Source organism: Leucopleurus acutus (genome assembly GCF_964270905.1).
Source record: "Leucopleurus acutus genome assembly, chromosome: 5".
NCBI classification, from domain to species: domain Eukaryota; kingdom Metazoa; phylum Chordata; class Mammalia; order Artiodactyla; family Delphinidae; genus Leucopleurus; species Leucopleurus acutus.
This window is the reverse complement of record NC_139147.1, coordinates 74,960,234-74,977,913: the sequence shown is the minus strand read 5'-3', so window position 1 is coordinate 74,977,913 and position 17,680 is coordinate 74,960,234. Positions and strand designations below refer to the sequence as shown.

Genomic DNA, 17,680 nt, shown 5'->3' with positions numbered 1-17,680 from the left:
CGGCATGTGGGATCTTCCTGGACCAGGGATCGAACCCATGTCACCTGCGTTGGCAGGTGGATTCTTAACCACTGCGCCACCTGGGAAGTCTACAGGAAAACTTTTGAATGTTTGGCTGCTGCCTCTACTTTAAACCGTCCACTCTCTTCTTAACTTTGTAATCTTTTATTCTCACTTCTACTGAGATTGCTGACAATCAGGAAAGCAATGAGCCAGGCAAGCATTAGGAATAGAAAGTATTCTCATGTAACTGCATCATTTGGTACTTTGGAATCCAAATTAAATCCTGTTTGGAACTCTATATATTGTATAGAGCTTTGCACTTTACACCATGTGTTGTGTTTTTCTTCTAAAGGTGTATAAGGCTTGTAAGTTATTATCCCCATTGTTCAGATGGGGAAGTTGATGTTCACTAAGGGAAATGATTTAGCCAGTTACATAAATATTTATGGCAAAGCTGGGGCTAACAACATGTGTCAGAGATAGTATCTTTTTAGATTTGTTTTGGGATTCTGTTCATTTTTAGTCTGGGTTTGTGCTAGTGGTGACTGTAGATAACCAAGTTCATATAGTTTGGCTTCCTTTTTTATATTATTTTCAATGTGTTATTTTTAGAGCCTACTCTCCTAGTTCAACTAATCATTAACTCGAGAACAATGAGTTTGTCTCCTAAAGAAATGTGTAATGGTTTCATTCTTCAAAAAAGATAACCCAGGCTTATCCATCTATGCATTCTTATTGCTATTTCAATTTTATTTCTTTTCTGTAGAAAAAAAGAAATTGTGATTTATAATTTAAAGGTGATTTTCTAAATTACTGAATGCATGAAATTAATTCTGAAGCTGCATTTATGTCTTTGAGCCTTATTCTGCCTTATGGAACCAATATCAGTAATGATATCAATTTATAGGGTTATAGTGAGAAATAACTGAAAACATGAAATCAGCCTAAAAAAACACAAATACCTATTAGTTCTCCTTGTGATAAAATTAATAATACTTTGTCCTTATGTAGCATCTTATTTAAGAGATATAATTGGGGCTTCCCTGGTGGCGCAGTGGTTGAGAGTCCGCCTGCCGATGCAGGGGACACGGGTTCGTGCCCCAGTCTGGGAAGATCCCACATGCCGCGGAGCCATGGCCGCTGAGCCTGCATGTCCGGAGCCTGTGCTCCGCAACGGGAGAGGCCACAACAGTGAAAGGCCTGCATACCAGAAAAAAAAAAAAAAAGAGAGAGAGATATAATTGTATTCCATTTTTGTTTTTCATCTCACTTAATTCATAACTTTATTAAAATCTGCAATTTTTAATTCCATACTTTTTTCTATAAACTTTCAGTTTGGCTCATAAATCAGAATTACATTCTCCCTTCTTGTATTATTTACTTTTACTTTTAAAATTACATTAATGAGCTGACTGTTTAAGAATCATTCTCATGATTCATTCATCTGTTACACCTCCTTTTTAAAATTTCAGCACTGAAGGTCTTTTGACAAACCAATATTTATAACAGTTTGACAGCAGGATGAGGAACAGCGTTTGTCTTTGTAACAGCTTGAAGAAAGACCCTTTCCAGGCCCAGTCATGCAGTTACAATCTTGACCTCTTTCTTTTGCTGGGAACATACATACAGCGGCACCTCCCATGTGTTTTCTTGTCCCATTGACTGTCCATTCACTTCCCATCTGTTTTGCAGTCTTAAAGGAACAGAAAGGGCCCTCTTCTTATAAATCTGTCTTTTCAGGTGATAAATGATGTCCTGTCTCTTTAAGGGCTGCCTGGGTGGTTTTCCTTCTCTTAAAATGTTTCAATTTCCCTCCTAACAAAATTCAGAGTAAAATATGCTTTTAAGAAGAGGAAAATAGAAAAGAAAAAAAATGATGAATTATTTTAAAACCTTAATTGTTTGGGACTGAATATTTTACTGGTCATTATGCTAACGCTTTTTTAGCTTTCCCGATTACTTACCTATATCATAGTTTTTAAATTGTAGTGATATTTAGGTTTTTTTATGGGGAGAAAAAGAAATGTATTCATTTTGAAGTAGCATATTTACTTAAACTTTTTTGAGAAAAAAATGTATCATTAATGAGTTACCACATAAAATAACTTAAATATTTTTTCATCATAATATGAGTTGATAGATGTAATGAATATGGAATATTTTATGGACTGGATGCAGAATAAAATAATTCACAGGAGACAATTATAATCTTACGGTAGAATCTATCTAACATTCACATTTAAAAAGACGATCATGAATCATAAAACTGTATGATTTTTTTCTTTTGCTGAAAATAATGACCTTAAGTATAGATTTTTATATCATTGAGTTTTCCGAGAATTGAGCAGAAATAAAAATAATTTATTTTTTTCTCTCATGTAGGGATTATTCATAGAAGGTTAAATGTGACAAATATTGTCCTCCCAAAATGTTCTTAAATTACTGATTTAAAAAGTATTACCAGTATAACAAGATTATTTTTAGAATATTATAGTATATTATATGAATCAGCTACCTAGTGGTATATCTTCTACAAACTAGCTTGTTAGTTTAATTCCCTGCCTTATTCCCCAAACATTTTGAGGCAGCTTGTAAAGATCTACCCTGTGCAAAAAGTAAAAATACTTGAGTGGAAAAATTGGGTGGAAGGGAAGAGAAAATCCAGGCAAGTGAAATAATGTGAAATTTGGGATAAGATTGGTGCTCAAGGGTTCTGCGTACTTTGCTATGAGCAAGCTGCATATCTGGCCCTGAGCTTCCTAGTAGTGTTACTGAACTGAACTCTGGTCCACTCGCCCTATGCACAACAAAGCCAATCAACTGACAGTGGGCTGTGGTGAAGGAAAGTACAGCATTTATTGTCGGACCCCAAGCAAGAGCAGGCAGCTCGTGCTCAAAAGACCTGAACTCCGTGCTGGCTTTCAGGAACGGTTTTTAAAGGCAACCATTAAGTGTGAAGTTCACAGGGTGACTGATCAGCTCGTGGACATTCTTCTGATTGGCTGGTGGTGAGGTAACAGGATGATGTTTAGGGAATCTCAGTCATCAACTTTCCAGTTCCAAGAAGTCTGGGGTCTACTTGCTTGCCGACAGCATGTAGTCACCTTCCTCCACTGGGTGTGGCGTCTTAGTTTCCACAGAACAACAAGATATGCATCAGATTGTCATCTACATCCCTTCAAGAGGAACTCTGGAGTCCTGTGACTCTGTTCTAATCATTAACTGCTTGAGTCTGCTCTTTGGAACTCAGGGAAGGTCAAACACGAAACAGGGGACATGGAGGGCCTTGTACCTGGGGAATGCTCCGTGAGGTCCTGCTCGGTTTCAGTCCCCTCTTTTCTTTGCTACTTCTCAATCTTCAGGGGGACAGGGACGGGACAAGAAAAGGGATAAAGTTTCCGGTAGAGAGGTTAATCATAAGCCCTGCAGGGGAACTTCGTTTTAGGGGGAGTTGGTTTCAGTAGCTGATGGAAAATGGAAAACAGAGTTGACTACATGATTTATGGTAGCTCTCAGACAACAGCACAGCAGTTGCTTAGTTGAAGCATAGATATACCTGGTACACACACCTGAGAGAAAAGTCACTAGTCCTCATAAGAGGAACACTGAGTTCTATGATATACTGAATCAAATGACTGCACATAATCATGAATTTCATGGGGCTCTTTATTGTAACATTCCTCAGTGTACAGTAACAAGCAATTCTGGACAAAATCAGAATGATGCCATCTAAATAAATAGCTATTTGGTTTGGCCTATCTAAAGATGAAATATATAGCATCTAGAGAAATAGATGAATTATATATCCCCCATACAATTTTCCATAAATGTGATTTCTTCTTGCAACTGAGCCTTTTAATAAGTATCAGGTAGCAGAGAAAGTTGAAGATTTTACACTGATTGACACTGACAAGCGCCTGGAATGGTGTGACTGTTGGTTAAGGGCAGGTCCATAAGAATTAATAGCTGAGATGAAATTAGGGTTGCCATCTATTTATGAAAGCTTAAGGGCCTAACCAATAAAAAGGCCTGGCTATAAAGCTACTCTTTGTTCATCCATACTAAAGTCTTTTGGAGAATAGGCTTCAAAATTCAAGAAAGTATTTTTTAAGAGGTTTTGATTAGCCAGAAAGGAGCCTGGTAGAAATGCTCAGTTAAAGTTGTTTTTAAAATTTAGGCTGAATTTATTCACAAGTCACTTTGAGTTGTTTATCCATTCAGCAGACATAAATTATAATTTACTTCACAGACTTTATTATGGCAGCTTTCTTTCTAAATCATATTGTTTTGGGGTCTGAAATAGCAAATTTTTAAAATAATCATCTTTAATGTTTGGATTAAGTATTGGTTAAGTCAGATCACTCACCAATAAATAAGTGAATGAGCAGTGAATGAATATTCATGGGCATGTATTACATAGCAAGTGCTGGAGCACTTGCTGAGTGATTTTAAATGACAGGCTTTTTTGTAAGTAGGTAATTCATACAAACAGTCACACGTTGATTCCTGGGGGAAGAAAAACAGTATAAAACTGATCTTACTAAAATGAATTCTGTAACCCTATGAGAATAATATTATCACTTGTGGTTGCATTTTTTACTAGGAGCTTAACATCAAATAAAAAGATACTAAAGAACAAAGAAAAGACCATTTACAAGTTTTAAAAGGTACAATTAAAACATGATCAGTTAGAATAGTACATTTCAGTCCTAAGTTTTAAAGTAATATGGGCTTTTTTTAGACTGATTCCCTCATTTTAGAGATAAAGAAACTAGCACCGTGATTTGTCTACGGTTGTAAGATTAAAGGCAAAACCAGGACTAGAAACTTAGTTCCCCTGATCACGTTATCGTATACCTGTTAATACATTATGTTCTCATCTTGATAAAAAGTCATATGAAATAACTACTCCATTGATTGTTAGGGGCATTAGACCAGGGATTCCTAACATTTTTTTTTTCATCAAACACTCCTTTCATTATTGTATACTCTTGTGAAGTCCATGTTTTATAAGATTTGTCTACAATGCACATAGTTTTAGTTTGAAACATAAAATTGCAATTGTATCTTTAATCAGCCTAAATAACTAATTGTTACAAGAGTAGATGTAATTCTGGCCCAAACAAAGATATCCATTTGAACTTTTGAAACAGTGGAAATAACCCAGAGAACTCTATTTCCACCTCACAGACTCCTGGAAGTCTGGGACCCCACCCAGCTTTACAATCACTGTCCAAGTCTCAAACAGCTTTCCAGGACATAGGAAACGATGCCTCCTTCTTCTCTAACAAGCAAAAGTATACTGTTTGTCTTCATTAATGAGTCTGTTTAAAAATAATCATACCTAAAAGAAAATAATAATAATCATACCTATTTGTAGGGAAAAAACACTACAGGGCCAAGATTCAGAAGATAAGTGTTAGATTTAGCTATACATCTTTGACTCTGTATCTCTTTGGCTCTTCCTTTCAACTGTAAGAGGTGTACATCTTTTCTTGTGCCAAGTCTAAGATTTCGACTGTAGTTTTGAGACTCTTGAATCTGGTCTATTATTCACTTTTTGTTGTTGTTGGTTTTCTTTGCTTGTTTCCCTAGATGATTCCTTTAGATACTGAATTTCTAAAGAGCACTTACAGTGTAATTGTCTAATGAAAAGCAAGCCTGTTTAGGAGCAACATATATAACATAATAATAAGAAGTGTTCCTTCTTTTAGTCAACAGCTTTTTATAGCAAAATCTCACCTACAAGGTGTCCTCAAGCTTGGTACAAAATGTGTATGCAGTATGTTATGAAGCAATTCTGTTAAGGTACATTTGGATCTTGGGATGTGTGGTTTGTTTAAAATACACTGCATTAGTAAGTTTGCAGCTCATTTCTTTATGCTTTCTCTAAAAAGATCAAAAGCTGTAAAAGGTTTATTTCAGTTCATGTGGTAGTGTTTTGTGTGTGATTCTTTGTTCCTGTTCTAAACTGTTATTAACCACTGAAGTGAACCTTCTCCCGGGTTTGGCCTTTTGGTATTCACAGTGTATTCAAATCCTAATTACAGATTAGTCTATATTTGAGACTTTTAGAGCAAGTATCAGAAGTCTCAAAAAAAAAAATGAGAGTAGCAGTATCATTTCATGTGGAGATAAAGAGACCCAAAACATGAATGAGTGTCAAGTCATCCGAAGAAAAGAAAAAAAGAGAAGGAACTTCATTCACTGAGACTGACGGTTTATGAGTTGGGGATTATGGGAATATTCATGACTCAATCAAGAAGCACAATGAATTGATGTTTGAAATTGTTCATCTTTTAAGTAAACATTGGACAAATGGAAAGTAGACTCAGTATTCACTACATGTGGAATTGGCTATTTCAGTGTAACAAAAATAGCAGTTTGTTAATCCCTTCCTGAGTTGGTTTAGTTTATCAAGTAAATCACAAATTTATAAGAATTCTTTAACTATATAAATATTTATTGCAAATATTTAATAGAAAAAGGAGTTTGCTCTATAATTAGCCATGCTAATATATACACATTTTTCTGTGGGAAAGTAAGTTCTAATGGTGAAAAAATTAAATACTGTAATATTTGGGGATTTGAAAACACTGTAATAGTGAAACATTAATTTGGAAGGATCAGAAAGTGTTAAGTGTTAGTTGCTAACATTCCAATTTGATTTTTACACATAACTCAGTTTTCTGTGCAGCCAGGAGGCATAGTTGGTATACAAGACAGTGCTGGAACCTTACATCAGAATTTAAAATGAATGAATTCAAATATGGAAAATAATGCTGCTATATTATTTGTAATATAGCTTCCTTGCAAAGCATGAAATCGTGCTTGTGTGTGCTTGTGTAGTCAGCATATTTTAGCCTTCTTAAGGTGCAATAATTAAGTTGTCCCTCACCCCACCTCCTATTCCCCCCCACCCCCGCCCCCACAAAATGCTATTGTGATCTAAGACCTGAGTATTCTCTGTTCCTTGGTGCTTTATGTGGTTCAGGTGACCCACCAGCTTTCCTTGAGCTTCATTGTCAGTGTATACCCTGCCTCCTGTTCTCAGACTTGCTCTAGCTCTTGTGATCCTGGCATAACATCCAGGAAGCACGTTAAGTGCTTTTTTCCCTTCTTGATAACCGATAGCCCTCATTTTCCATGCCATACTTTTGGGAACTTCATTTATCAAATATTGAGCATATATAGCGAGTCAGACATTGTTGTAGACACTGAAGATGCTAAACGTTTTTGGGCCAGTTTCCTACTCTTATATTGTTCTCCAAGGGTCTCTCCAAGTGTGTATAGATCTAGTCCCCTCAAGAGGTAATAATATTCATCCGAGTATGGTAGCATAGTATACATTTTTTAGACATTTCTAGGCACAGAACTACTTAGGAGGTGCTCAGTAACTATCTCACTCCCTAATTTTTATCAAAATGTCTTATCTTACATAAAAGGTAAAACTTTCACCAAATACATTTGAAATAATAGCATTTGTTTTGTTACCATTTAGAGTCTGCATATGGTAGCAGATCTAGTATGTGTTTCTTAACTGGAGGAGTGTGGACAAGGCTAACTCTCCAGGCTTAATGTCCTCATCTTTGGCAGTGAAACCTGCTGGGTTGTATGAGGACCAAATGAAATGTGGGATCTGACATCACGCAAAACATAGTAGACACTTACAGACTTAGAGAGAGGTAGAAAGTAAGCAAGGAATTTTTCTCAAAGGCAGGGTATAATGTGTGTCCCCATGTCACTCCATTAAGTACATTGTATAAGTGAAGGAATGAATGAAGAAATGTGTTTTTCAATTTAGTATTAAAAGGATACATTTATCACAACTATTCTTTTTTCTTTTAACATTTACTTCCATCCTCTTCTCTCCTCTCCCCGCATTACTTCCTAGTAACTTACTAATGTTTTGTGTCATTCTTGAGGTTTCAGTACAGTGTCCTGATATTCCGATTATAAAATATTTTGTATAAAAGCTTCTTAAAGGGAAATTTGGTAATTTTTTATTCTGTGGTTTTCATATTTAAATTAATTAGTTTTTTTAAACTTTCATTTACATAAAACATCACTTATCTCTAATTTTAGAAGAATTTGAATTTGATTCAGATTCCACAATTAGGCACATGCATCAGAGTGGCTCTTGGCTTCTTTCAATACAAATAGATCTTGCTCTGAACAGTGTCTTGTGAGGGATGCTACTGTATCACTCACTCACAGATAGTCTGTCCAGCTGAACATAGAGGTCATTGACAGGGCAAAAGGATGGGTAGAGCTGGCCGTTCAGCTGCCTGATTGTACTCTGATCATGGAGCAGATAGAATGATTTCCTTTCTTCATACAGTACAGTTTTCCCAAGTAGAAATAGTTCTCAGTCTAATGTTAGAGAGCTGCTAAGGCTCTGAACACTTGGTTTAGATTTCCATGTTTTGTGCTATTTAAGCTAGATGTTTTTTTTAAAGACCCCATCCATTTCCAAAATTTTGAGACAGTTTAGAAAACTTTTTTCCACCTGTTTCCCATCCCCCTTTAAAAATTCTTCAACTGATGACCTATAGTATCTGGAATTCTCTAAATGTTCAATGAAGAAAATAGGTGAACTCTTTCTAAGCAACTACATGAAATAATTTTTAAAATAAGAAATGTGGCCTTATTTTGAGAAAGGAAGTATGTTTACTGGTTTGACTGCTAGTTTAAAAACAAAAAAAAACAAAACATACTACCAAAAAGTACAAACTAAACTTCCAAGAGTTTAATTTTTTATATATAAGGAGTTACTCCTGCCTTTGTGATAACTAAAATCATATTTTCTCAGTAAATAATTTGATTAAAACAATAGGGGATCCCCCTCCCCTGGCTTTTTTTGGTGTGTGTTAGTCTCAGTCTAATATCAAGAATTAGAAGTGCTGAATTACTGGAAAAAGAAGATGAAGACATTACATTCTTTATATGCAACCCTGGTAGGCTGTATTGAGTTCCTGCAATGCTAATAAGAATTTACAAAAAGGATAGTTCTTTTTATTGGCTACTCATCACAAATGCTGTCTCACTGTTAAAAAGGGATACTTATATCTTCAATTGCAGATTATTTATTTTTAAATGATACAATTTGTATCTTTTAAAAGATAGAAATGTTGTAAATCAACTATACTTCAATTTTTAAAAAAATCTGAAAAAGAATATAAACATTATGAGAGTGAGAATATTGTCTTATTCAGGCTTTGCACTATGCAGCCATTCAGTGACTGCCAACAAATAAAGTATGCATGAAGTTCTGGGCGGGGGGAAATATAAATGTTGACTATTAATACCTCTTACATGTTTTTTTCTCTAAGATATAAAGGAGAATGCTTTGAAGTTTTGCCTCTAGATCACCAGCTTTGAACCATTCATTTCACTTTAATTGATAATTCTCACCAACATGTTAAATTGTGTTAACAGGACAAAAATATTTGTTACCATGCTTACTATAACCTGTATTTTAAAATGGGAGCTGCATGATTAGGTTAGTGAAGTAGAATAAATCATGACTTCTGTTTTTAATATTAAGAGATAGGCGTGTGTCCTGTGAGTAGTTTACATTTTGAAGGAAATTTTTATATTTCAGAGAGAAATTGTAGATTTTATTTGAACATCTATAAACATGAAAACCTAAAATCAAATAAAATAATGTAAATCTGTCATCAGTGGTTCTGGTGTTTTTAAACTTTCCTTTCCTCATTCACAGCAAGCAAAGTACGTTTTTATTTTTTAAAGTGTTATTTCCTTTTTCATGTTTGTTGAAAATATTTCGTACAATTTCTTTTGCCGTTCAATTTTAGGACATTTTGACATATAAAGGGTACATTTTAATGTCATATTGGTTGATCTTTGTAACTCTTCCCATTACTTCATACTTAGAAAGTCATTTCCCAGTTGAAGGCCAGTTATATACTCACCTGTATTCTCTTCTAATTTTAAAAAATGGTTTCATTATTGTATATTTTCCTCTTTTCCAGATAATGCTAACTGTGAGTCCTTGGTTAGACTCCAGAGAATCTGACAACTCCTTAAAATTCTGTACATAATGGTATATTTATCTGTACTTGCATTTTTCTGTGTAAGGATCCACAGCTTGTATTAAATCCTCAAAGGTGTCTGTCACAAACCCCCACCCACGCTCCTCCCCTTCCAAAAATTTAGAAGCTCTTGCTATTACATAATCTGTTCGAACTTTATTTGGCTATAAGATGGAGTGTGGTGCTAAGGTAATTTTCCCCCCTTTTCCCAAGTCGTTAAAGTATCCCAAACCATTTATCTTCTATGATTTGTGATGTCTTTGAAAAATAAATTTGTTTTTAACTAATTTATTATCTCTTTTTATCTCCACAGAGAAAGTTAGAGAAATTCAAGAAAAACTTGATGCTTTTATTGAAGCTCTTCATCAGGAGAAATAAATTGTAATAAGTGAGTAAAAAACCTCTTACTGCGTTGGTAATGACTAAACACAAAATTTATATTTTAGACTTATTTTAATAATCATTCTATTTAACTATATCCAACTTGTTCCTTAATAATAATCTTAATGTAATTAAATAATTTAAAAAGGAGGAATTTCTGAAACTAGATTCTAAATTTTGTGTGTATGATGTTCCTTTGAATAACTTGATTGCCTTGTGGCTAGACTAAAAATATCCTCGAACTCTTTGAACAGAAGAAAGGTCAATAAAGCTAAGATATTTCATAGTGTGCAGGTGGCTCATAGAGTTTCTGTATGTGAAGAATTGAGCTTTAGCTCTCATTGTTTTATTTCTCATTGTTCATATTCAATGGATAATTGTGTATATGTTCACTTGCAAAGCTTTTTATTTGTCTTGACTAAAAATTTTAACAATTGTTCTTAATCTTATTCTCAACGTTTAAAAACGTTTAAATAAACCATTTTTCAATTTAAAGTAACTTAGATAGCTGTAGAATTTAGGACTATTCTGAATACATGGGCTCTTGTTTAATTCTGTAGTCTGGCATTATAAGCAGTTCCCAATAAAGTATTGTATATTGGAAGACTTCTCTTAATAGCAGAGTTAATTGTTAATTATTGCTGAAGAATTATAATTAGTAAGTCTTTTATAGAAGAAGTTGAGAAAGGGAAAATGCTATAATTAAGACCTTATCATTAATTTGAAATATTTAATTACTCACTTTATCTGTGAGCCTTACACTATAGGCAGCCTGCAACACAGTCAGAAGTGAAAGTAGAAATGTGAAAGATTCATTCTCTCCCTAGATGCATTCTGTTCAGAAAAGGCCCTTAAATCAGACTACCTACTTTCATGTAGTGTAGGGGCGATATATTTGAGAAAGCAAGCTAGAAAGGGAAGCACAGCTCAGACCAACATCATTCAGAACAGTGTACCAGCAATGAATGAGAGAGGAAGGAGTTAAAAGCTTTAGAGTAATGCTTTGTTACTTTGTTTGTCTCTTGCATAAGTTAAGACTGGTGTATGGGTGTATACAAAAATATATCTAGAAACTAAATATCAATCATCTTTACCTCAGACCAAACATAATTCAGTGTTTTTAAGTGTCTGTGTTTGTAAATGTTTTATACAACTTCAGTGTATGAAAATTTTCTTTTAAAACCATAAAGTGTTACGATGTCTTCCTCATCATCATAATTACTATCAGTAGTTAACGTTAGGAACATTTTGAGAGTCTTCTGGATTTGGAGATTCTCTTCATAAACACCAGTTTACTTGATGTCTTTGTTTACACATACGGTTTTTTGGGGAAAATTCACAGAAACCCCATTAAAAATATAAGGTATGTTTCTGTCTTTTCAATGAAATAACGTATAGCCCACAGCCAACTAGTGTTTTACGGAACAGTCATTGTCACTTCCCTAAGCTGATCAGTGTGACATCTGGAGTTACTGTTGCTGCTGGAAACGTGCCTTTTCCTGCCAGAGTGTCTGCCTCAGTTGCAGGCCAGGGCAGTCCTATGAGGCCAGCTGTGTACAGGAAAATTGTCCCAACTTTCTTTGTTCCCTACTTGTCTCTACTCTCTATGCCACGAACTGTTACATATATCTGTGAATTGGACAGATGATCTATTTTGTATCCTGCAAATCCATTTAAAAGAATAAATCTGGTAAAATTGTAGTCTTGCTTCATTCTGACCATTTAATAAAAGTTACCAAGCATCTTAAAGAATACTTCCGCAATGACAGTTTTAAGATGCATGGAGTTATTTACTCAGCCTGATCATTTTCAGTAACCAATTCTGATACTTGCTGAAGATGAAGTCCAATATTTGATTCATACATCATGTTTGATAAAAAATATTTTATATTCTGGTGGTGGATATTTTAAATTTAATAAAACTAGCAAACTTAGGCAGTTAAGCTTCAACATTTTTATGATCATGCAGTAGTAAAATTTACTTAGAAATTTTACATTTGTCTCCCTAGACCTAAATTTATCAATGAAAATTCTGTTTATTTTTACAGACCTCCTACTCATAATATAATCACCTCTGCACACATCTGAAGAAAGAAAACTCCAGAGCCTTTTGTCCTGCCTTTTTTTTCTTCTGCTATTCCACCTTTCTAAACATAAAATAAAGTCATGGAATAAAAATAATTTATGCGTGTTAGAGGCACTTTAACCATCAGCTGCCTTTTCAATGGGAAAGCAGTGGAAATGGCATTAACATTGTATTTTTTTGTAGTAAAGTGACAAATTGGGATAATTTAACTTGGTGTGGCCAGTAGGCTCAGTCCTTGAAGATAAGAAGCTCGCTCTCCTGCTTGTTGTCTGATCTGTAGTGGCACTAGTTCAACTGACTCATTAGCTGATGTTACTCCATGTCAGTTTCTTTTCCAGGAAAAGAATGCTAGGTGTTTTGAAATAAAACTGATGGCAATTTTCTAAAGGCTATCAATTGTGTATAAATTGATGGTAACCTGCTGAGTTGTTGTCTGTATCTGTAATGTTCTATATCCAGAAACTATTTGACCATGATAATTCAGTTTATATTCATCTCATGAGAGAAAGCGAGTTAACAGAAAAACCCCTCAAATAGGTTAATTTGTATTACAATTCCGTGTACATTCAGTGAAAGATTTCAACCCTTCATTGACAGCTTAGAAGTTGCCGTAGAAGCTAAGTGAGTAGCAGCTTACCTATTTGATTCAGTTGATGTTTTTGTACTCTCTCTACCCATTTGAAATTCACTCATTTTGGATGTTGTATACTTGAGCTAGGCTTTCTTGTTAACAGTGGTTTTTTTTACCATTTGACAGAGCTGTTGGTTTGTGACATAGGATAGGAAAGATTAAGAATAATCAATTGACTAATTTCATTTAGACTAATTTCAACTATTGTCAAACATTTCAGCTAGGCCTCAGGAAAAAAACCTTCTTTCATAAGACTGTATTTTAAATAGAAATTATTTCAACAATTAGAATAGTGTTGACCATCCACCTCTTCACGGAATGTTTAAAGAAAAATATAAAGTTTAATTCATTGCAGTTCAATTACAATAATATCCTCACATCATTTTCATTTTTTATATAATTTTTTTTATTGGCTAAAGGACTTTAAAGCAAAGAAATAGGCCATTTTTTACTTTAAATGTCTATCTCATTTAACTCTGCTCTTTACTGCCATTTCATTAAGCCTTTATTCTAATAAAAATGCCCATTGTGTGACAGTTTTTATTTTACAGTTTACTTAGTTTTACAGTTTTCTTGAAATTATGTTTTGGTAACAGTTCCCTTGCCACCCCACATTTTTTTTTTAATTTAACATCTACATTCTTTATTGTGATCTCTATCAAGATTTGACACTTAATATGGAAGGTTAAAGTATACCACAAAATATTTCCGAAATTGAGAATTCAGGAAATATTTGTTTTAAACTGGTTGGTAAGAAAAGTAGATCCAGTTTTAAGCAGCTAGTAGCAGTATACTTTATGTGGGAGCTGAGTAGTCAAGGACGTTTCTGTATCCTTCAGACCTAGGGATAGTGGGTGAATGGAAAGGGAGTAGAGCTCCCCGGTGTTCTGTGCAAAGGTTAGGAAATGACCTTACCGGTTAACTACCTCTAACCAGTGTTGGCCAGTGGGTAAACACCCTCATGGAAGCAAACATCATGCAATGATTAATTAATACTTTTGCAGTTGTAAAACACAACCATTTTATAACTACAAATCTATTTCTAAAGAAAAAAAGAAATAGGACCATGTTTATTTCTGTGAGCTATGGATAGGGAAGAATGCCCTCAGCTGTATTTCTACAGATTGCCCCCAAGCAAAAAGGCTGATGTTAAGTCAGTACTACTATTGCATCTCTTTGTATAAATTTAAGAAAGGTGTGGGGGAGGGAGGATGGATGTCTCCATTTCTTTGAGATCAGTATTTGTAATTTAAATATATAAATAGGTAATAAAAATATTATTTAAAATCCCACATTAGAGTCCAGATATTCCCCGTCCTCCTCAGTAATACAACTTCTTTCATGGATTATACATTTTTTTCCTTTATGGCTAGTCTCACACTAAGCATGCTTCCCTCCCCACCCAAAAGCCAGGTATTTATTAAATGCAGATGTTATTAAAAGAAAAAAATAAAATTCAGATTCTCAACAGTAAACCCTGTGTATTGTAGTTCAGAACTTACAAATGATTCAGATACCAACAAATCACTATACAGAAGTATACAAATTTAACAAATAAAAACAAATTCAATATACAGAAGTTAAATTCTAACCAGACCAGGAATCATTTGTTTTTCATGTCAGAATTTGCAAAGAATAGAATGAACAAAGCTCTGCATGGAAGACTGAACAACTGTAAATAGATTATATCTAAAATTTACTCGTCCGGGTATCAATTTAAAAAATCAAACTGTGTAGGCAAATCATGACAGGAAACAAGCGGTTCTTGCAGCTTCACGGTTGAATTATAGTTCAGCTGAGCTTTAGTTATAGGCGGAGCAGTCAGCCTTTCTTAGCGGCTTAATTATATTCTCTTCTTTGTATTATCCCCTCTTTCCAGGCTTTACTCCAGCAGACTCCTTCCCACAAATTATTTAGCCTCCAGATGCAAATGAATAGTGTAAAAATAAGTAGGGAACATTGCAGAGAGTGGTGTTTCCTGACCTTATAATTTGGGAATTTTACACATGGATAAGATTCAGAGTGTAGGTTTAAAAGGTAAATCCCTTAACTAGTTAATAATTTTATTTTTTATTTATTTTGGAGGTATTTATCTGCTAAAAATTTATAATGGTGTTTTAGTTTACCAATAAAGGGGATCAAAGTAATTGTTTTTTAAATTTCAGTTGTCTAAGCTGGTATATGCTATAGTTTCGGGAACTTTAGCAGTATAGAAATGTGCTCATAAATATGCTTACCTTTTGAATAATCATGGCTTTGTGTTTGAATATTTAAAACTTAACCTTGTTTTTACTTGCGCACTATGAATGAACTCGTATTATTTTTAAAAACCTTCACACTATATGTAGATATTACTGCAATTTATATTTTGCCTGTGCTTGATCTAAGGTCATTTGTGTAGATGAGTAAGTAAAGATACTGAAATCATGTTATAATTCTCTTATTGGAGAACAGTTTTTAAGTTGTCTCTGTTTTAACGAGGGAGAGAGAGAGAAACCTGTGCACCTAGGGAAATAATTTGATGTCACAGTATAACCAAATGCATGGTCTCACAAGCCTCTTAAATGTAGCTCTTTTTTGAATGCTTGAATTTCACGTGCCTCCCATTGCACAGTTGTAATTTACGGTCTAACAATGCTCTTTTTCATGTCTTGATACTTTGCAATACATTTTGGTATTTTCTTTGGTAAAATATATTTTTTTTTTGCTGCCATGGCCACCATATTCTTTCTTTCTTTTTTTACATTTGTTTATTTTTGGCTACATTGTGTCTTCGTTGCTGCACGTGGGCTTTCTCTAGTTGTGGCGAGCAGGGGCTGCTTTTCATCGCGGTGCGCGGTCTTCCCATTGTGGTGGCTTCTGTTGTTGTGGAGCACAGGCTCTAGGCGCAAGGGTTTCAGTAGTTGTGGCTCGTGGGCTCTAGAGCGCAGGCTCAGTAGTTGTGGCGCACGGGCTTCGTTGCTCCGCAGCATGTGGGATCTTCCCGGACCAGGGATCGAACCCCTGTCTTCTGCAGATTCTTAACCACTGCACCCCCAGGGAAGTCCATGGCCACCATTTTCATTAATGATGCTAACATGTTCAGTCATATATGAGGATTACTAACAAGTCATCGTTAAGTCTTAGAACTGGAAGGAACCTTAAAGATCACTTAATTCCATCTACCACCTGACTATGAGCTCCCATTTTTTATTTTATAATTCTTCCCAGAACTTTGCTCATAAATGATGCTTATTAAAGATTTGGTGATCATTAGATGTGTAAAATAAGGCAGAGCATGGGTGTGTCTTCTCCAGGATTCATGTGGTTGGCTAAAATCAAAACCAGGAAAAGACTGTAAAGTCATGATTGCTTCCATAAGTGGTAGACAATAGCTAGAGTGTGGTATATCTCTGGTGAATAGGTGTCAAGACAATCTTTGACTTCCTTTAGAAGGTTTATAAGGAAGAACATATTTCAGTCATATGAGCAGTTATTTCACTTGTCAGCGTTAACAGACCAATCCTAGTTTGAGGCCCCCAAACTGGTTGCATTTTAAATTGTTTTCATCCTTTGTGCACTTCAAGTTCAAAATCTTCATGGGTCAAGAAAGTTTGAAGAATTTACTTCCTGAAGATTTAATAGGGTAATTTATGTGTTTTCTTCTAATACTTTCAGCTGAAGAATTAATATCTTTGTCCAAGTGAAGTAGCTACCATGTGCTTGTAAATAATACAGATGCATTATTTAATTATATTACAAAATGTGTTTTAAAATAATAATTATTGTTTCAATAAAATTTAAACAATAAAATACCCAATTTGTGATAACTAAGTCATAATTTCTGCACATATTAGACTAAGCTGATAGATGTAGAAAACTTAAAAGAGTTAAGACAGGTACTCCGAAAGTTGTCAAAGGTTGCAAAGCAGAACAGTGCCAGGACAGTTTAAATGTGAGTGATCTTTAGCCCGAAGAAGACAGTTTTATAAAATAAGGGTAAGAAAGACATACATCATAAGGCATTGGGTTAAATATGTATCTTGAAATGAGAGTTGTTACCAGCTTGACAATGAGAGAGTGTATATGATCGCCCTCTGAAAACCTTCTTGTGTGTTTTGTTCGCATTCTATAGGATCAGTGTTAAGGTTCATTTGGGGTCAGGTCACTGATAGGGGGTAACTATAGCTTTTAAATGTTTTTAATCAGTTCCTTATTCTTTGTGGTAAAGGATTCTTATTATTTGTTCTGTTTTTAACTAATTAACCCAGGTGTAGCCTGGTTCCTATCCAAGTATTTGAGAAAATGCAAAAAGTCTTTAAAAAAATACATATATATAGGCCATAGACCTCACTGAAGATCCAGTGAAACTGTCAGCAGCCTCCACAGAGGCATATCTTATGGTTGTGTTAAGAATACAAGTTTCACTCCTTAGAGTTCAAAGCAGAATGTCCATTCCGCTACTTACTCTTGAAGTAACTAAATCATAGCAACAACATGGAAATTAGAATTTTATCCACTCGTCAAAAAATATGTTCATGGTGT

General features: G+C 34.7%; 1 protein-coding gene across 5 annotated transcripts in view; it reads left to right on the top strand.

The window, feature by feature from the left end:
- Positions 1-15,821, top strand: part of OPA1 (OPA1 mitochondrial dynamin like GTPase) — a 95,950-nt gene extending 80,129 nt beyond the window's left edge. For all 5 annotated transcript variants that reach the window (XM_082840452.1, XM_082840451.1, XM_082840449.1 and 2 more), the window contains 2 exons: positions 10,372-10,446; positions 12,488-15,821. In XM_082840452.1, coding sequence (XP_082696578.1) covers positions 10,372-10,436 — 65 coding nt within the window. In that variant the 3' untranslated portion in view covers positions 10,437-10,446; positions 12,488-15,821. The remainder of the gene's footprint in view (positions 1-10,371; positions 10,447-12,487) is intronic.
- The last annotated feature ends 1,859 nt before the right edge of the window (positions 15,822-17,680 follow it).